Source organism: Pongo pygmaeus, chromosome 14 (assembly GCF_028885625.2).
Source record: "Pongo pygmaeus isolate AG05252 chromosome 14, NHGRI_mPonPyg2-v2.0_pri, whole genome shotgun sequence".
Lineage (NCBI taxonomy): Eukaryota > Metazoa > Chordata > Mammalia > Primates > Hominidae > Pongo > Pongo pygmaeus.
The window spans coordinates 59,657,195-59,679,127 of NC_072387.2; the positions used below are offsets into that span (position 1 = coordinate 59,657,195).

Below are 21,933 nucleotides of genomic sequence, written 5' to 3' on the forward strand. Positions count from 1 at the left end.
TAGCGGGAGCTAGAAACCAGGGGCTAAAAAACAAGCCAGATGTCAGGGATGCACATCTTCTCTTTTTGACATTCTGTCTAGGGATAGGTAGATTTTCATGTATCAAAACTGAGAATCCTGGGAAAGTCAGAGATCTAACATAGCCCCAGTGATCAGCTTGATTCCATCGAATAACTGGCCAATCCAAGGAAGAAAAGAATCTGTCAACTCAACTGGGTTTTCTGAATTGACTTTTATTGTTTCAGATTTGATTTATCTCAAACCCCACCAGACACCATCTCAAGATTCCCCAGGCAGAGCCCAGATCCTTGGGTTTATCTCCAACTTCAAACACCTAAAAATGATCCCCAAAGACAAGACAACCTTCTGTTTCCCAATCATGGAATTTTTCAGGCTGTCTGTGTATAGTCTCGTGAAAGACAAAAAACACACAAAACAAAGCAAAATAAGATGGCACAGCTTCATAAGCCATAAGCAATAAGTGCTTTTAAAAAAAATCAGGACTCCAAACATCCTCTAGTCATGTTTATTTTTTCTTATCTTTAAAAACAAAATGTACACAGTATTTTCACCACATAATTTCAGGGTGGATCTATGATAAACTGTAGTTTGATAAGAGGCAGAGTAAAGACACCTTTATCCTGAGTTTATCCCCAACAATGAACTTTTATAGATGAGGCTTCAAACAAGGCCACATTTAGGGAAAAGAAAAGATCTGTGGTGATAAATGGCAGTGCTTTAATGCAGTTTATAAAACAAATCTCCTAAACATTTATTTTCCAGTCAAGCTTCTGGCTATAGCTGGGTTAGTACAAGCAACAAAATGAAAGAAACCTTCCAAACATTGACATTGGCACTCGAAAAATAATAAAGAGAAGTATTAAAACATTTCCAGTATGGTTTCATTCTGAAAACATGTTGAGACAAAATTTCTAAGAATGCAATATAATTACTAGCTGTCTTTTATTTGTAAGAGTTACATATTCTTAGATTCATATGATCAGGTTCACATAAACAAAAGGTTCTTCCTAAAAAATGGAACAATAAGAATATCATCCCACAGGCATGGCAGAAAGGAAGCCTCTGTTCAGTTCTTAGCCTGACCTTAGCCTAGAACATCCTTGGCTTAATTCGAATGATTGGTTTGATTTTGTTTTGTTTTGTTTTCTGTTTTTTGTCTCTCTCCCTTCATTCTGCCCAAAGGCCCCTATACACGCACAAACTGGTTTACAAGAAAATGCCAAAAAAAGAAGTGAGAATGGATAAAGTTCAGTATATTCTCCAAACCAGTGGTTCTCAAGCTTGAATGGGCACAACTATTGCAAAAATGTAAAAAGTATTTAGAAATACAAAGAATATATTTTAAATGTAATTCTGATTCAGATAGTTCCTAAAATACAGAAATCCTTTCTATACCAAAAGAACGTAATGATTCTGATTGTTCTCTTAACTGGGGAAAGGGAAAGGCGTGGCCTGTCATAAACTGGTTCCGTGGATATTTAAAAAGATTTTTCTGGGTAAGAATTAGAAGAAAAAGAAAAAGAATCACCCCATCTCCCTTCTTCTCTTGTCAATTGCCTAGGTGAAGGGGAGCTGAGTTTTGGGGCCTGAGGAAACAGTGTGGCCCCCAGGCAGGCTCGTGACATACCTCTTCCCTCACCCCATTGCCAGGGCATTAGCTTCATCTTAGCTTAATGAAGCAGGAGTTTCTGAAAAACTCTGAAAAGAGAGCAAAGGGAGCTGCTTTCTCAACTGCATTCTGCACACAAGAAGGCAACCTCAGTGCAGATCCAGCGTGTCTCTGAGCCTCATAGAAAGAGGAGCTACCTCTTTGAAGCTTTGGCCCAGAAATCTACAGGTGAGTTCATTTCTGGTACTGAGCACATTGCTAGCAGCCACTTGGACAGACATGTGGAGAATGAGGACCAGGCCAGGTGAGGTCAGGGGAGTGAGCCCAGACACTCCACTCAAGACCTTCCATTCCTTCAGCTCTTGAAGACCAGCCAGGCTGTAAGTCCCTGCTCATCAGCCCACGCAGAGAAACTCAAGCTCTGAGAGTGTCCTGAGACCTGTATCCTGGGAAGCCACAGGTCTGTTTGGCACTAGCATGGCACCAGCAGGCAGTGTGCTGAGTGGGTTGACTGTGTTACAATTTGGATTTTCAACTCTACCAAATACCTCATGCTGCGCTGAAAGCAGACAGCTTCTCAGGGACCCAGCCTGAGACACGTCAAGGAATCCAGATGGAGTCAGGGCACTGTCCGCTCCCAAAGTCTTTCTCGAAGCAGCCACTGTCCTTTGGGGTTCTCTGTCTCATAGTAGTTCTCCCCAGGAGACAGCTGGGACTCCAACGCAAAAAGCTCTGCATCCCACTCCATATCTTCTCCTGAGAAGTTGAAAAGGATCTGTCTGGGGCTCCCCAGGCTGGAAGGAAGGACCGAGGCAGGAGGTTTAAGTTCGGCTTGGCCGGCCACACAGAGGGAAGGGATGCTTGATGACCACCATTCTCATGGAGACCCTCAGATTGCTGCCCTAGTCCTGGGTCTTGGGGAGGAACAAATGGTGTCGCCATGGGGGTCATGGGTGGACCTCAGCTGGACCTTGGCCTGGCCTTGAAGGGGAAGGATGGGTGGTGAGGGCTGGGTTGTGATTTTAATATGTCCAGTGCATGGTCTGTTACTGTGGGAGGGAAATGCTATCTAGAAAGCCCCTAAATCCAACAGGGTTTAGTGGCTTTTGTAGAAGCAAAGGAAGACAGCTGATGAGGCTTGACAGGCCTTTCCGTTGTGACAGGCAAGGCCCTGCAGCATGGCCGGGGTTGCCCAAACCCAGAAAGAGCTTACTGCTCTGAGTGAGTGAATAACAAGAATTTGACGGTTAGTGATGGTAACTAGGCCTGGGGGAGGAGCTAAAAGGAGAGAGGCCAGAGGAGATGGTGGTAAGATGGCCCAAGAGGGGCCTGGCCAGCAAGAAGTTCTACATCTCAGAGCCTGCCCAGTGCATTTTAGAGAGGGGCATCTGATTCATTTGATGTTGGTTTCCTCTTGGTGCTATGCTCTGTTGAACCTCAAACTCATTAAAAGTCTGTAGCACGCAATGCGTCAATGGCACTGGGGGGAAATCCATGAAGGTGGATGGCACAGTGCATGGGCTAAGTGGGCCAGAAAGAAAGGGAGGCAGACCCAGGAAGAAGCAAGTTAGGAGCAGGCAACAGCACTGTGCCAGGCTAGAGTGCAGACAACCAAAAAAAAATGTTGAAACTAAGACCTTACCACCACCAACAACAACAAATATATATATTAATAATATTTGGCATGTAAGATGGGGCTCGAGGCACCTTAAGGATCACCCCAAGCATCTGGAGGCCACGAGAACATCTTGGTCATGCTATTTAGCCCAAGCACTTACTCTTGTTTGCAGGCTTTGGGCTTAAATTTCCAGGTGTTGAAGGCCCCTTCCACAGCCTTGGGCAAATAAATGGGGTGCCTCTCGAGTCTCCTCTGAGTGCCCACGGTCCTGCACTCGGTGCTCCTTCGAAACTGGCCGTCTACAGTATGCACAGTGTGGGCAGTGATATCCTCAGAGTGTCTGCGTGGCGCCCGCAGGATCCAGTTAGAATGCAAGCTGTGCTCCCTGGAGCTGGTGGCCACTGGAAGAGAAAAGCGTGTGACCTGGGAAGGAAGGGCTTGCCATTGGGAGGCGCATAAGGCAAAGGAGAGGGCAGATTGGACTGAACACTCACAGGAAATGGTTATAGGCAACCATGTTCCTAATAGCCAAGCAAAGCAGATTTGACTCTGCAGTTGTGGTGCAGGAGGAATGCAATGGAATATATGTCCATTAAAATGAGGACACAGGCCGGGTGCGGGGGCTCACACCTGTAATCCCAGCACTTTGGGAGTTCGAGGCAGGTGGATCACCTGAGGCCAGGAGTTGAGACCAGCCTGGCCAACATGGTGAAACCCCATCTCTATTAAAAATAGAAAAATTAGCCGGGCGTGGTGGCAGGCGCCTGTAATCACAGCTACTGGGGAGGCAGAGGTAGCAGTGAGCCGGTACCACTGCACTCCAGCCTGGATGACAGAGCGAGACTCCGTCTCAAAAAAAAAAAAAAAGGCCAGGCACGCTGGCTCACACCTGTAATCCCAGCACTTTGGGAGGCTGAGGCGTGCAGATCACTAGGTGAGGAGATTGAGACCATCCTGGCTAACACGGTGAAACCCCGTCTCTACTGAAAAATACAAAAAATCAGCCGGGCGTGGTGGTGAGCGCCTGTAGTCCCAGCTACTTGGGAGGCTGAAGCAGGAGAATGGCATGAACCCAGGAGGCAGAGCTTGCAGTGAGCTGAGATCGCGCCACTGCACTGCAGCCTGGGCGATGGAGCGAGACTCTGTCTCAAAAATAAAAAAAAATAAAAAAATAAATGAAGACACAGATCTATATTTATCGGCTTGGAAAGTAGCCCAAGATGTATTGTAAATTGTTAAATGAAAGGACATCCTAGTTTTATGTCAAAAAAATTAAAATGAGTCTGTGAGTTTGTGTGTGTGTATGTCAGAGTGTGTGTGTGTGAGTGTATGTGTGTGAGAGAGTGTGTGTGTGTGTTAAAACCACACTCAAAAAGACATATTCCCAAATGTTAACGGTGGTGATTATCTCTGGGTGGTAGTTTTGCAGGTCATATTTTTTACTTTCTTCTTTATGCTTTGGTATGTTTCTTTGTTATCAGAGGAGAAAAGTGGCCATTTCATGAACTTAATAAAAATGACTTGGTCACACTCATTTTTATTAAAAATTATAACTCTGAAAATGACCCTTGCATCCTTAGTGGATTTTGTCATCCTTTCACCAATATCCTGAATTTCCAAGGCCCCCTCACTCCCAGGGGCAGGGCTGCTGTCTGTCAGGGACTGGAGGGGCTGCATGGGAGAGGAGGAGGATAAGAATAAGCTTGGGGAGCAGAGTTAACCTTCTGTGAAACTGCAAAGAACCCAATTTGAAACCCCAAATCTCACAGATACACATCTATCAAGGCCAGAATAATGACAACAAATCACAAGCTTCTTTCAAGCATTAGAGAAAACACTCATGAATTATTTAATATTGGTACCAAAAGCTTTGACCTTAGCATAAGGGGCCAGTGAGCCCCCTGAATAAAACTATCATTAATTTACACCATGGGGGGGCAAGTCAAAGATTAAACAAACTCTCTGACAGTCGCATGATGGAATGTAAAGGGTGCTCAACTGATAAATGTGTTTGGATTCTTTGCTCTCCATCAGGAGGGGTGCCCCAGGACACGCCTTGGTGAGGAGGGAAGCATGACCTCAGGCCTCACCCCACTCCAGCTCCAGCAGTCCAGGCTGGGTCTGGGCAGCCACCGTGGGCCCCTCCTGCCCTATGCACCACCCTACTACCTAGCCTACGTATGGTCAGAAGCTGGATTCTCAAATACAGTTTGTCCATTTCGTTTCTTTTTTTTAAGTTGTGGTGAAGCGTACAGAACATAAAATTTACCATCATCACCATTTTTTAAGTGTGCCATTCGGTCATGTTTAGTATATTTACGTTGTTTTGCAAGCGATCTCTGGAACTTTTTCATCTCAAAAAACTGAAAGTGTACCCTTTAAATGACACCCCTCATCGATTCTCCTTCCTTCATCATTTCCCTATTGCTGTCCTTCCTGGAGTCTTAGGAAAGTCCCACCTGTCTCAGCCGTGGTAAGTGGACCACAGGGAAAACATTGTCGAAACATGGCACCAGAGTGTTGAAGGGGCAGGCTAGAGCCGTGGCAGCAGAGAAAACTGAAGTAAGAGATCCCCACAGAGGATGGGCTCAGGGCCAGGCTCCAGCTTGGAGGTGCAGGGCTTCCCTTTAATCAGGGAGGTGGGATTCCTGATGGTCTATCCTATAAGTCTTCCCCAGAGCCCCCAGCCTATCCTCACAGCATCACAGGCCCACCCGCCTTCAGCCATCATCTTCCCACTGCCTTCCTGGCACCCACCGTCAAAGTCCACATCTTCATTTGGCAGGCTGGCCTCGGCAGCCCGGGGCCGTCTCTCTGTATCCAGCTCTGCAATGACGGAGTCAAAGAAGGCAATGGCCTCGGCCACGTCGGCACTGAATTGCGAGTGTTTCTTTGGGGTTGCTTTCTGCAAGAGGTGAAGGGGAGAAGAGAGAGTTGCCTGAGCCAGTAGGCCAGAGACTCAAAAAAGGTGAAATGTTGCCAAAACGAAATGCGCATGGGGTTAGGAATTTGTGAGGTTTCAAAGGTAACTATGAATAAGTGCCCTGTGGAAGGAAGGTAGATACTCCAGGTCCATAATTGCCATAGGTCAATAGATTTCCAATTATCTCAAGAAGGGAGAGTGAAAGGACAACAAGATCTACATCTTTCTTCATCACAGATTTGCTGTCAGACATTAGGCAAAATAATTAGTCTTTTTTTAGCCTAGTTCCTTGCTGATAAACACCAAATTAGGAGATTGTACAGTTCCTTAAGTAGGTGGTGAAACGCTCACCACAGGAAAGAGATGATAGATCTCCAGATATGTGGAAAATGCTCTAAGAGTTGTCAGTTTCTATAATAACTCAATTGTACATTTTAAAATAGCTGAAAGAGTATAATTGGATTTTTTGAAACACAAAGGATAAATGCTTGAGGGGATGGATACCGCGTTTTCCATGGTGTGATTATTTCACATTGCATGCCTGTCTCAAAACATCTCATGTACCCCATAAATATATACCTACTACGTACCCACAAAAATTAAAAATAAAATTTTTTTTAAATAAAGATGTTTTCAGTTTCTAAAGGAACCAAATTTACACTCAAATCGTGGGATAAATTAAAATTAGTATGGTTGTTTGAAAAGTACAAGGACTAATAAAATAGAAAGTTTCAAGAATCTATTCAGTAGCTAACCAGGGTCCAGGCTCTTTCCAGGTTCCCTTCATGGTCTTCACAACAGTCCGGTCATGAGTGACTGATATCATGGAAGTTCAAGATCCAGGATGGGTTTCAGTGGAGAACTCATGGTCTCTAGAACTGACCAAATCAATATGTGTACTAATAAAAAACTCTCAGGAATTTAGGAAATAAGAGGACTTGGGGAGAGAAACAAAGGGACAGATGTGTTAACATGGGCATTTTGATTCAATGTAGAGTTATTTTATTTTATATGGGCGTTCTGAAAATAGGATCGTATTAAAAGTGAATATGATTTAGTTATAGACTGGTGTGTCAGGAAAGAAAACAGCATCTCTATGTGTACAAGATGTTTATTAAGTGTATGCATTTTGTACTACTAAGAAACATTTTTAAATAGAGAGGTTTTTTCCTTTTATACTTGCAAAATATCAAAAGAAAGCTCTAAGAGCTTTCTTAGAGGAAGATGTTGAAGGACCACAATATACACCTTGATATGATTTGGCTCTGTGTCCCTACCCAGATCTCATCCTGAATTGTAATCCCCACATGTCGAGGGAGAGACCTGGTGGGAGGTGATTGGATCATGGGGGCAGTTTCCTCCTTGCTGTTCTCATGATAGTGAGTGAGTTCTCGTGAGGTCTGATGGTTTAAAAGTGTGGCACCTCCCCTTTGCTCACCCTCTCTCTCCTGCTGCCTTGTGAAGAAGCTGCCTACTCTCCCTTCACCTTCCACCATGATTGTAAGTTTCCTGAGGCCTCCCCAGCCATGTGGAACTGTGAGTCAATTAGACCTCTTTTATTTATAAATTACTCAGTCTTGGGTAGGATCTTTATAGCAGTGTCTCCTGGTGCTTCTGCTCCACCACACTGGTCACCTCTCCACCTGCTTTCTGACTGGCAGAAGCTTTTGGAAATCTCTCTTCCACAAATGGCCTTTCTCTTTTAAAATGAAACTGAGGAGAGGAAAAGTAGAAACCTCAAGAACAAAGAGAACAAGAGAAAGGCCATCCATGGAAGAGAAATTTCCAAAAGCTTCTGCCAGTAGGAAAGCAGGTGGAGAGGTGACCAATGTGATGGAGCAGAAGGACCAGGTCCCAGAACATCATGGGTGGGGTGGCAGCTGAGAAGAGGGACAATTCAACCTTCAGGAAGTGGAGACGCTCTAGACTGGGTGACACCAGGTGCAACAAGGGCTGGGCATGGGATGAGACTAAAAAACCAGGAGGCTCAGTCTCTTAGTGCAGCAGGCCCAGCTGCCAGGCATCCTTCTTGAAGGCAGGTGACAGAAGGCTCACACCTGGAGGTAGGTCCACACTTGTTTATTCTCCCTGCATTTTCTCTTGCTGTTTCCTTTGCTTTGGATGTTCTCATTGGCTGACTCTGAATTCATCCATTGAATCTTGGCTGGAACTGCTCCTTCTCCAGGAAGCCTACCCCTCTCCTGGGCTAAGTTTCCATCCTCTAGGTTCCCATGGGTCTCAGTACCTAACCTAAGTCTACGATGACAGATATCACTTTAGAGATTTTTGGTGAAGTGGAGAAGAGAGAAACAAAGAATGGACAAAGCCATTCTTTGGCTGACCCAGCCTGACCCCTGAGGAAGGATGGGTATTATTTAATAGTAATGCAAGGTCCACGGTGGTTTTGCACCTCAAAACCCACCTCCACATGGAGGGGACATCTCCAAGTCTTCAGAAGGCAACTGTCATCAGCGTTTAGCTTAATGCAAAGGTCTCAATCTTGTGTTCATCATATTCTCTTTATCTGGGTTACCCTATTATTGATTTAAGCGATTCAGTCCTAAGTGTATCTGGAGGGAGGGTTTGGCTAGCAGCTCAAAACAGCCTGAGTCAGTTGCTGTTAATTGTTAAAGAGTTAGGAAAAGAGTCAATGTTGGTATCTTAGCTATTAAAGGCTAAGAAAGCATCCGGCCATTGGCTAGCTTAACATGAATGTTGTCTTGTTGTGAATCTCCTGTATCTCCTCAAGTATTATCCTCTGAGGATAACATTTATAAACTAAAAAAAGAAAACACTAGCATAGAAATCACCACCTCAGCCACTGAACTGTCATCCAACCTAGTGGACAATAGCCCTTTCAGCTGCACCTTTGATGGAGGTGAGATTCCAAATATTCAAACATGTCGCCTATTTCCAAAACTTCAGCTTTAGGATTCAAGACTTGGGTCACTTTCCCATACCTTGCCATTTCTGCTAAGCTCAGCAGCAATTACCATCCCAGGATCACTCTGAAACACTGACAAGTGAGCTCCTTGGCTGACACTGAAGAGCCTGTTCCTCCAGGTCCCACTTCCTGGGCTCTGCTGGCCCAGTCAATCCATGGTCATTATAAAACTCGTTTCTGTTGAAAGATCTTTTGGATCCTGCTGTGGCTGGGGAGTGAGCCAGTGGTGGCACACTGGTGACATTATTTGTGGCTGACCCATATGTGCCTGTGTGACTAACTCTCATCACAAAAGAGGGCTTTCCTCCACTTGTCTGATTATCTTCATTAGTCCCCCACTGCCTTGCCCCAAATCCTTCATGGGATAAGGCAGGGGCATAAACAAATGTAAGTGAATAAACAAATTGCTTTATTCTCCTACTTAGCCCTACCTGCCTTCTCCGCCTGCTTTCCCTGCCCCTTGACCCAGTCTGAGATCCCAGTCCTGAGAGTGATAATGCTATCCCCCATCAGTGTCAGGGTGACTCTGTAACAGTGGTACCTAATCCCAGTGGTTGTTAGACTCTCCTGGGGTGCTTTTAAAGAATATCTATGCCTGACCTTTTCCTAAACCAATTAATTTAGACAATTAAGTGATTCTAATACACAGTGGCTGAATCATCACTCTACAGGGACCCGAACATAGGGGAGACTGCAAAGGGGCCCACGATCTCCACCTCAATGACTGGTTTAGAGTGGAAAACCTCAAATCCTGGTTATACTCCCTGGGTTTGCAAGAGCAGACAGGAGTGTCTCCATGATGACAAGAACACAGGGGACATGACACAAGGGGACAGGATACAGGTCACTGAGGGATGAGAACAAAACTCTGGTTTAAGGAGCCCAGACTCCTCATGTCTTTGTGTCCTTACTATGGCTTAGCACACAGAGAGGCCCAGGTAACGGGACTCCATCCATCCCCTGCTGCTGTCTCCTATTGGCCCAAAGTATGAGAACATCTCACCCACAGGGGCGCACTTTCCCATTCCCAAACTTTACCTAAGCCACCTCCTGGGCAGACATTTCCTCTGCTTGTATTCATGCAGTTTTTTTGCTTCCTGAATTAATGTTTGTCATTCATCCCTGCCAGACTTCATTCTGGCTAGAAACAGCTGCTGCTCTAATGTGTTAAAAACGGCTTGGGATTCTGATCTTATCTCTTATTGTCCAGGGGACAAAACATCCTGGTGTGCTCAGGAATTATCCCAGCTTATGCCTGTTATCCCAGTGGGATTATGCATAGTACCTCTTTTCACTCTCCAACGTGTCCCTAGTTGGGGAATAAATTACCTGGTCCTTTATCATATAAACCACAAGTTGTGCCACCTCCCCCAAGTCTGTTACCACCTGCAATAAGCTGCATTTTATTATCAAGTTACTGTAAATATGCATAACATTTTCCTAAATTCTTCACTTTAATCCATGTTTTTTGATCACCAATCTTTTGAATAGGATTTATTCATTTGAATTATTCATTTGTTTTCACCTAAATCTTATCCACAATATCTCATCTAAAATTTCTGGATTTGGTTTATTTAAAGTGATCTAGGCACCTGAGAAAAAAACTTGAGTGTAAAATCCTTCTAGCTCTTTATAATTTATAATTTTTTTTCAAATCTGTCACATTTGCTTTGTCCAAACCTCATTTTGTTGCTTTTTAAAAAGCAACTCTCTATTAGTGAATCTTTCTAAAACACTCAACTTAGTTTCCATAAAAGAAATTATATTTTATCATTCATATATTATCATATTTAATTAAAATACATGATTATAAATTATAATAAGTCCAAATTATATAAACCAGTTTGGGAACAAATATAACTTAATTTTAATAAGCAAGTCATTCAACTTGTGAAGCTGAGAAGTACATAGGCATATCCTAGTTTTAAAAATGTTTTATTATAAAAAAATTTTCAATACAAAAACTATAGAAAATAGAACCGTGAACCCCATATACTCATCATCAGCAACAACCATCACCTTTCTGCCATTTTTGTTCATCGACTTCTCACTTTTTTTTCTGAAAGCTAATCCTAAAAAAAGATAATTTTACTCATAAATACTTCAAAATGTATCTTTAACAGATAAGAGTTTTCAGCAACATTATCCACAATATTATCATACTCAACAAAACTGATAATTTCTTAGTATCAGCAAGTACCTAGTTTATGTTCTATTTTTCTTGACTGACTCAAAAATGTCTTGTGCAAGTTGGTTTGTTCAAGTTAGGATCCAAACAAGGTCCACATTTAGTTGCTACCTGTTTAAGTCTCTTTAATGATTTATGCAGGTCATTTAATTGAAGAATCTGCATCTCTTGTTCTATAGACTTTCTCACATTCTAGATTTGACTGACTCCCTCTTCTGGGTATTGGTTCACATGTTTCTCTCTTCCTCAAATTCCCTATAACTGGTCCTCAGATCTGGAGCAGGGCTGTCCAGTAGGACTTTCTGTAGTGCTGGGAATGTTCTACATCTGCACTGTCCAATATGGTAACCACTAGCCAGGTGTGACTACTGAGTACTTGAAAAGTGGCTACCGTGATTGAGGAACTGAACTTTTAATTCTTAAACTTAAATTTAAATAGCCACATGTGACTGGTGGCTACTGAATTGCAAAGTTCAGATTTAAAGGTTTAATTTAATTCAGATTTAATTTTTTTAATAATAAGGTGCTGTGTATCACACACCAGGAGGCACACAGTGCATATTTTCCTGTTTCATGCAATGTTGACATCGATTGGGGGTTTATGTGATGTTGGCTTGATCCATCTACTAGGAAATTTGCCATCTACCTTTTACTTAATGCTTTTAGTAATCATGGTCCAGATTCATTATTTTACTACTAGTTGCAAAATGTTGCTTTTCCACTTCTTCAACCTTCCTGCATTTATTAACTGTGCTTTTGGTATGAATAACTTTCCCTCATCAACCACATAGTCTGTTTAGGAATGGCAGAATACTCGCTCTTTTTTTCCATTATAATAAATTGATACCCTAGAAAGTTTTCGAGGTAACCAATAAGGTTCACTTGCTTGTTTGGGGGGGGTATTATTTAAAATTCATGTATTTTTAACATATTTGATGTCTTTTCATCCGTTGTAATTATCCTTTTTGATGCTCACACTGTCCTGTATTTTGACAGCAAGAACTCTTTCATGGTGGATCCTGAGTCTCTTTGACACAATCCTGGTATCTTTGAGAACCTCTGAACTTTTAGACATAACAAATGCCCAATATTCATCTTGTACATTTTCTACTCCAGACCTGGATTCTGTTACTTCTCCAAAAAAAACTTAATTTTTAGTTGGAAGTGGCATTTAGACAGCACAATATACATGTTAGGGATTTTATTGCTACAGGGTTGTCATTACTTCTAGGCCTTTTCAGTGCAATAAACGAGGAAATACTAATTTTTTAGAAATAAAAAAATCTTGAGTTCATACTGATATTTGCAACTCAAATTAAAACGGTGTGTTCACAGTTCCTCTTCCCACACTTTGTATTATTGCTACAGTACATTTCACTTTTAATTATGCTGTAAACACACAATATATTGCTACCCTCTTTGCTTTAGACAATTAGTTATAATTTAGAGAATTTTAAAATGTTTTAAACCCACAAACTGTATTTTTACCTTTTTCCAGTCCTCCTCACCTCTTTGTGTGGATCTAAGTTTCTATCTGGTACCACATTTACTCTTCAAAAAGTATCCTTAATATTTATTGTACTACAGGTCTGCTGAAAAATGAATTCTCACAGTTTTTGCTTGTCTAACAAATATTTCTTTTGCTTTCATGTTTTAAAAGATATTTCCACTGGGCATAGAACTCTGTTGATAAGTATTATTTTTCTTTCTTTCAGCACTTTAAAGATACCACTTCTAATATGGTTTGGCTGTGTCCCCACCCAAATCTCATCTTGAATTGTAGCTCCCATAATTCCCATGTGTCATGGGAAGGACCCTGTGGGAGATAATGGAATCATGGGGGTGTGTCTTTCCCGTGCTGTTTTCATGATAGTGAGTCTCTTGAGATCTGATGGTTTTATAAAAGGGAGTTCCCCTGCACATGCTCTCTTGCTTGCTGTCATGTAAGATGTGCCTTTGTTTCTCCTTTGCCTTCTGCCATGATTGTGAAGCCTCGTCAGCCATGTGGAACTGTGAGTCCATTAAACCTCTTTCTTTTACAAATTACCTAGTCTTAGGTATGTCTTCATTAGCAGTGTGAGAACAGACTAATACAACTCCATTGTTTCCTGGCTTGCATCATCTCTGATGAGAAATTTATTGTAATTTTTATCTTCGCTATGCTGTGTAATGTGTCATTTTTCTCTTTGTCTTTTTAGCAATTTTATTATGATATATGTAGGTTTTATCACTGTTGTTGCTGTTGTTGTTGTTACTGATCCTGCTTGGTGTCTTCTTAACTTCTTAGATCTGTGATTTAGTATATGTCATTAATTTGGCGGAAAATCTCAGCCATTGTTCCCTCAAATATTACTCATACACCCTTCTCTCCTTCTTCTTCTCTGGGATTCCAACTACACTTATATTAGACCCCTTGATGTTGTCCCATAGTTCTTGGATGCTCTGCTTTTTATTTATTTACTTATTTGGTTTTTTTTTAAACTATATCTTCTTTTTGTGTTAGTTTTGGTCATCTCTTTGGACCCATCTTCAAGTCTGCTGATTTTTTCCATAGCTGTATCAAGTCTACTGATGAGCCCAGCAAAGGCATTCTTCATCTCTGTTCTATGCTGCTCATTTCTGGTCTTTTCATTCGGTTCTTTCTTACGGTTTCCATCTTTCTGCTGGAATTATCCATCTGATCTTGTGTGTTTTCCACCTGTTCCATTAGGGCTTTTAACATATTAATTATAATTTTTTAAAATTTTCCTGTATGATAGTTCCAATGTTCGTGTCATATCTGAGTCTGGTTCTATCAGTTGCTTTGTTGCTTGGTACTGCATTGTTCTTTTCTTGCTTTTTCACATAATTCATAATTTTTTGTTGAAAGCCAGGCATTTTAAGTAGGTCAGTAGACACTGAGGTTTTTATGCCTGCAAATGGTCTTTCCTTTGGCTAGGCCTTTAGTTTGGTTTTGAGTCAATCTAGATAAGATTTTAGCTGAGACTGGCCTGTTGTTGCTATGGTTACTCGAAGTACATCACAGATTTTAAATCACTCTAGAAATACCTTGTGTTTAAAGTACAGGCTAATTTTCCAGAGGGTTTGTCCTCAATGTCTGCTGCATCCTCAGCTTTAGGTCTTTCCTTTCTGCTTTCCTAAAGAGAGGGTTTCCCTCCTCACTTTTGCCCCTCTGTTAGCAGTATTCCACTGTCAGTTTCTACCTGATGCTTGTTAGGATGGTCGTGAGAGGCAAGAGGGCATTCACTGTTTTCTGATAAAGCCCCAGTCTCAGGCAGGCGCTGTGTCCCTGGGGATGTGGCCTTCTCCATGGCCTTGTAAGGTTGAGAGTGACATTCTTTCCTGCTCTCCACATCCTGAGCAGAAACTGACAGCCTCTCTAATTCAGATTGAATAGTAGAGGTTTCATACTTAACTTCTTTAGTTCATATTTGTATCTCTATTAAACTGAATATCTTGGTTCCATGCAACATTAACAAGATTATTTATTTATTTTACCCTACTATATATAATCATTTCAAAATAGTAACATCAACATTCCAGTAGTAAGCCCACTGAATGCAGTTTAAGATGTGTGTGTGCATCTGCATGTGTGTGTGTGTTTTGTCCTTAGACTGTATAAACCAAAATTCTGTTTTGAAGTCTCTTGAAATAATGCTTTTCTGTGTGATTATGCTTTTGGCTTGGTAATTTGTTAGATTCCTATGCTTCAGTTGAGTTTCATGTTTAAGGATTGCTTTTTTCTTTTTGCTTTAATATTTTAAAACTATGTAAATAATATGCATGGCTCCAAAACCAAAACTATAACATTCAAGAGAGGGCTTGCTTTCATGTCAGTCCCTTCTCCTCATTTCCTCTATCTTTGCTTTAGTATTTTGTTTATCTTTCTATCATTTCTTCGAAAATACAAGCAAGCAAATTTGTATTTACTGCTTTTTAAAAAAACAAAAAGGAGCATCCCACGTACACCTATGAGTATTGCTTTCTTCACTCAATGTATCCTGAGGATCACTCTATAGCAGTAAATAGAGATCCTCCTCATCCCTTTTAATAGCTGCATAGTTCTCCATTATACAGACATGCATAGATGCAAATGACAATCCCCTATTGATAGATCTTTGGGTAGTTTGCAATCTTTTGCTATTAGTGCGGCAATGAAAAGTCTTGTCATATGTCATTTTGTATTTTGTCTGTAATACTATAGTTAGAGATAGGCTTCCATTTATAAATACCCAGCTTGCTCTGGGTGTCTTAATGAGAGAATGGTGAGCATCAAGTAATCTGGCAAGTTAGTTAAGTAGGGTCTGGTTAATAGAGCTTCTATTTTCCTTTTATAAATTATACTTTTAAAGGTCACCAAATGGATTCTACGATGATTTTCTAAGTACCAAGTCTAAACTACCAGTCAGGGGCTCAGCCTTTTCTATTCCTGGATTGAACTCATGCTGAGCTCAGCTTTTTCTGCCTTCTCACAATTTCCATGGGGCTTTCTAACCTACACTATGACATTCCCGCAGTGATTCCTTCAGGGCTCAGGCTGTTGTCACAGGAAAATCTACTTTACAAAGAGGTGGTTGTGCAAAATGAGACTTCAGTCATCAACACCCCTAGGTGAAACCCAAAAGTCTTCCCTCCCTGAACTCACAACTCCAAGCGAAAGTGGATTGCTTCCCTCTCAATCTTGATTTTTTTTTTTCCCTAGCCCAGACCTTTTGGTCTTTGGAAATGCCAAATGTAATGCAGGCTGTTTCCTGCTACACCTTTCCGGCTGAGTTTCACAGGGTCCATGTCCCTTTGGCATCAGCCCTGAAGTAGCCCAGGGAGACAAAGCTTTCTCTAAGAGCCTCTGTATCTCATTGCCAGCTCCATTCCAGTTTGCCTTTCACATTTAGCCCTCCATGGCCTTAGGGTTATCATTTTCCGTGTCTTTCCTGCTCCATCTCCCCACCCCAGGCCTGAGCCTCGGATTACTTTTCTCAGATGGAATCCTTTGCACTTTCCAAACAAAACTCCTTTGTATTTCTCATTTCAATTTCTAATTCCTTGAGGGTAGTTTCTAATTTTACATTATTTATTTTTTTTGCATTTCATATCAGTTTGCCATCCTGCTTGACTTCACCACCCTCTGGGTACCTGAGATCCTCCCTTCTCCAGTCTGTTCATTTTCTTCTGGGCTCTGTCAGTATTTTTCTGCAGGAGATCTAAATTCTACAAAATAAACTTCCAGTTGTAAACAGCAACATTGTGTCAGAAAGGAGAACCCAGCCAATACCAAGGAGACCACTGCTAAGCATCCAGCCCCCTCTCACCTCTTCTACTGGGCAATTCCCCTCATCTCCTCAGAGGGTCAGCTCATGTGTCATCTCCTCTCTGACGCTTTCACCAATTGCCGCAGACAGACCCACGCACGTCTTTTCTATGCTCATTTTCTATCTCATTGGATAGATCCACATCGCACACTGTATTAATTCACACTGGACCAATGATCCTCAACCTCTTCTGTGAGATGACTTTGGCAAATAACACTCACAAATATGACATACCCCTATTGATAAATGCACACTGCCAGCTGCTGCATATATGAGACAGGTTGTAGGATATTCACAACTCCCAACGTTCTGGTTGTAATTCCACCTCTTTCTCATCCAAGGCACCTCGACACACCAGTGTGGCTCAAACAATGACACTGAGAGTTGCTGCCTCAGGCTATGGGCTGCATTAGGGCAAACATATTGTCTTTATGTATGAACATCAAGCATCTATTTCAGTGCCTGATGCACTGAAATAACTATTTGTTGAGTGAAGGAAGGTACACCATTATATACATGCCATTACCTAATTATATTTTCCAACCAATTCATATGTTGCTAGTTTATACTTTGGGACTTAATTTGGCAAAGTTTAGGAACTCTACTGTCGATTTCTGTGAAGTACTAATAATACTTTCTTGGGATAATCATACCTAGGTATCTGAATGTCAATATTGGTGATGAAATTTCCAGGGTAAAATGTGGAATTGGTCCTGATTGAGAAGGTCATTTTACACTTGGATCATTCAACTGGATGAAATTAAATGCAAAACAAGTCAAATTTACCCACAAGCAATTTAATATTACCAAATAAGGTTTTTCTGGTTTTAAACCTTAAAAGTTCCATCTAGTGCATCTTTTTTGCCTTTTGCTATCCTTGGGATGGAGGTACAGGACCAAGTCAAAAGTGATACTTATCTATTTCTTTTATACTACAGCACCCAAGGAAACATATGCTCATAATTGAATAGGGTTTTATGGAAAAAGAATGGGAGTTTATGAAACAAGAACTGTAGACTAAGAAGAAAAAAACTTAGAAAAAAGTATCATCACTGAAATTTAAATACATAGGCACACATAGCCACATACAAATTTTCAATAGATGAGCTAGTCAACTTGCCAGGGCTGAAGAAAAAATCAGTGAAATAGATAATTGAGCTGAGAAAATTATCACAAAGAGATAAAAATAAGAAGTTTGTCAGAAACTCTAGTATAACTAAACCATGGTATTATCTATTATAACCAAATATTAAAATAGTTTTGGGAGAAAAGCTGCGTATCTTTTGTTTCTGGTAACAGAGGTTGTAGACTCACTGGATCCAACTAACAGTTTTAGGCTTACTTTTTCCCCAGCTTTATAATGTTTGTTTTTGTTTGTTTAGAGGCAGAATATCTCTCTGTCACTCAGGCTGGAGTGCAGTGCCGTGACCATCATTCACAGTGGCCTCGAACTCCTGGCCTCAAGCAATCCTCCTACCTCAGTTTCCCAAAGTGCTGGGATTATAGGGATGAGCCACCTCACCTGGCCCAGCTTCATAATCTTAAAGCCATTACTTATTTTGTCAGCCCCTTGTAACTCCTGGTCTTATATGTCATGTAAATGATCATTTGGCTTTAACAAAACACTAAGTTAATAAAATGTTGCTCATATATATCAAACTGTTAGAAGCCTAACTGATAGAACTGAATTAACAGACTTAAAGCATAGTGTAAAATCTTCACATACAGTAAGTGAAATGTCACAATCCACTAAGAGAAGGAATGTACACCCTTATATACATGCCAGTTGTCAATAAATAGTGTTGGAAAACTTTGCTATTCCGGAAAATTCAAGTTGTGATCTCAGTTCCTACTACATATCCAAATAAATTGCTGATAGACAAAGGGATTGGTTTAAAAAAAAAAAAGAAAAACGGAACTATTAAAAAAAGGATAATATGGCAAATATGCAATTGACCTTGGAACATGGAAGGACTTTCTAAGCATGAAAGCAATCGAAGAAATTACAGACGAAAATTGAAGACACAAAAATAAGTAGTATCTGCACATCAGAAAACGTCAAATAAATGAAAACATGTATAATAACTTGGAGAAAATATTTTAGCATATATGGAAGACAATGCATGAATATCCTCAAAAATCCCTGTAAATAACAAAATATAAGAAGTGTCCCTACAAATAAATAACAAAACTTTAATACAGCCAAAAGAAAATGTATGAAGACATGAATGAACAATCCACTAAATAAGAAGTATGCATTTTTATGATGATAAAAAAGGTCATTCTTCAATGACCCTTTGCAAAGGTCATTATGCAAGCAATAATAAAAGTACCTTAAGATACTGCAACTTATCTATCAAATTGGCAAACTTTTAAAATTAATGACAGTACCTGATGCTGATAAAATGCACATAGAAGAGCTTATTAGAAACCCACTGTCGATGAAAAGCATAAATTGGTAAAATGTTTCTGGAAAGTAATATGTAAAAGAATCCCTAAAAAATAATGACCTTTGGCCTTCAACCCATTAATCACACTTCAGGAACCTCTGCTAAAAAATGCCTTATAGACATAGAGTAAAATGTGTTTATTTATAACGTTTAGCAATTGTTTAAAGAAGGTGAGTTGTTCAATTTGCCTTTTAAGCTTTTGTTTTCAAAAAGTAGTTAATGAGATGGCAAAGAACTCACAATATATAACATTAACTGAGAAGAGAATACAAAGATGTATATATGGTATGAACCAAATTTAGTACATTTATACATATATGGACATTAGGTTTGCCAGGTTTAACAAATTAAAATAAAGCATGGCAGTTGAAGTCTAATTTCAGACAAACAATGAATAATTTTTCATATAAATACATGCCAAATATTACATGGGACATCCTTATACTAAAAAATTCTAATTTTTGCTAGGCATTCTTCATTTTATCTTACAACCTCAATGCACATATGTGCAAATACACAGGAAAATATGACTAAAAGAAAATATACCTAAAAATTATATAGTGAGTACCTCTATTTAGATGGTAGGATTCTAAGATATTTTTATTTTCTTCCCTATACTTTTCTGTGTGTTATGAATTTCATCTTATAAGCAAATATAACTTTATTATCAGAAAAAAATGTATAGCATGTGTTTTTGATGGTGGGCTCTAATCAATTACATAATGGCTATTTTAATTATTAGGATATGATTCCACATGAATATACTCAAACTATATTATATTCCACTAAAAAAAAGAAAAGGCATCAAAACCACACACCTATGACTTTTCCAGATCTTCCATCAAAGTTTCTAACAGTTTCCTTCTTAAATTGCAATTGGAGTTTCTCAGGTAATTGGTTTACTGAGCATCTACCATGTGCCTAAAACCATGCTAGAGGTCGGAGTTAAAAAGATAAATAAGATATAATGCCTCTGCTCAATGAGCTCACAGTTAGTGGCATAGATAAGCAAAAGAACAGACAATTACAGTGTGCTGAGTGCTGAAACAAGGCTCAGACGTAGGAAGGAGGGAAATCCATTGTGTTGAATTGTGGATGTGAGAAAAGGCTTCCAGGAAGTGCTGTCTCTGCTGTCTCAAAGGACAAGAAGTTAGCCAGGTGAACAAGGTGGTATGGGGGAGACAATAAAGGGAGGAGGAAGTATTGTTTCTAGGCAGAGCAAACAGCTTGTGCTCAGAGGATAGATTACGAATATAATTACATGTCTTGCGGCTTGACTGAGAGGGACTGCAGGAATCATATGCACAGTTATCAATCATTATTATACTGTCTGCCATCTTGCGGAGAACTCTGCCAAGCATAATAGGAAATTTTTTGCAGTTCATATTGAATTTTTACTGCCTTTCAACTATGTAAACCAGACACTGGCCAAGTGATAGAGACAGCTCCCTAGCCCCTGCCAGTAACTGATGCTCACAGAAAACCTGCATTTTAATATCACTGTGTTTGCAGAAATTCTGAACAGATCTGAAAAATAATTATCAATGGTGTAAAACAGATCCAGAACCTGCTTCTTATCCCATATGCAATTAATATACAGACGATTTGGAGTCTTTTTAGATGAATTGGATTCAGACCCTCCTGCCATAGAAGAGAAAGAGCCTCTACAGGCTGTTGATATGGTCTCATTTTATGAACCAAGGCTGAGTGGCCTTAATAGAAAATTATTCTGAAAGCTAACTATTTTCAGAATAAAACTATTTTCACTAAAAATCAATCACTTTTGACAGGTATTCTTCAGAATTCCATGGGTTCTTTTTAAACCATTCTTATAACAGGTGAGTTTCATTAGTTGAGGGTCAGGGAGGGGTGTATATTTTGCAACTAGTTCATCCAGGCAGACATATCAGAAATCCACGCTACTCAGGCATCCATGAGAGAATTAATGAGGTTTCCTCTGACTGTGGTGAGTGACCAGTATGTTAGTCCATGTTCACACTGCTATTAAAGAAATACCTGAGACTGGGTGATTTATCAAGGAAAGAGGTTAATTGACTCACAGTTCCACATGGCTGGGGAAGCCTCAGGAAACTTACAGTCATGGCAGAAGATGAAGGAGAAGCAAGTACCTTCTTCATAAGGTGTCAGGAAAGAGAAGAGCAAGCAAAAGAGGAAGTGCCACACCTTTAAAACAACCGGATCCCATGAGAACTCCCTCGTTATCATGACAGCATGGGGTAAACCGCCCCCATAATCCAATCACCTCCCTCCCTTGACACATGGGGATTACAATTTGAGATGAGATTTGGGTGGAGACACATAGTCAAGTCATATCAACAAGTAACCCCGCCTGAGAAAATGTCCAACGTGAACCATCTGGACTGCGTGGGAGCCATGGGGTTCCATAGCATTCTGCTGCCAACCCCAAAACAGCAGCCTGGCTCTGTCGCCAGCCTCCAAGCCTCTTCCCTGTGATCTAGCCAGGCTTGGGTCCACTTAGATGGCCCATTTCTCAAAGTGGCCTGTGGTTGTTGCTGTTTCTCTGGCCCTAAAAGTGGGGGAGCTGTCCTCAGGAAGGACCCCAAATGCCAGCAAGCACTCTAGTCAGATGCAGAGCACAGGCTTCAACTTTTCCTCTTCACCTCCCATTGAAACCAAGACTGATCAGTCATAGAAAGAAAGGAAGTTCTGGGCCAGGCGCAGTGGCTCACACCTGTAATCCCAGCACTTTGGGAGGCCCAGGCGGGTGGATCATGAGGCCAGGAGTTCGAGACCAGCCTGGCCAACATAGTGAAACCCCGTCTCTACTAAAAATACAAAAATTAGCCAGGTGTGGTGGTGAGCGCCTATAGTCCCAGCTACTCAGGAGGC

General features: G+C 40.8%; 1 protein-coding gene across 1 annotated transcript in view; it reads right to left on the reverse strand.

The window, feature by feature from the left end:
• Window positions 1-213: 213 nt before the first annotated feature.
• The window catches only part of C14H13orf42 (chromosome 14 C13orf42 homolog), a 29,420-nt gene continuing 7,700 nt past the window's right edge, over window positions 214-21,933 (reverse strand). Inside the window, exons 2-4 of the mRNA XM_054446926.2 lie at window positions 6,006-6,153; window positions 3,409-3,649; window positions 214-2,424 (exon numbers count right to left, since the gene is read on the reverse strand). Of these exons, the coding sequence (XP_054302901.2) occupies window positions 2,250-2,424; window positions 3,409-3,649; window positions 6,006-6,153 (564 nt within the window). The 3' untranslated portion in view covers window positions 214-2,249. The remainder of the gene's footprint in view (window positions 2,425-3,408; window positions 3,650-6,005; window positions 6,154-21,933) is intronic.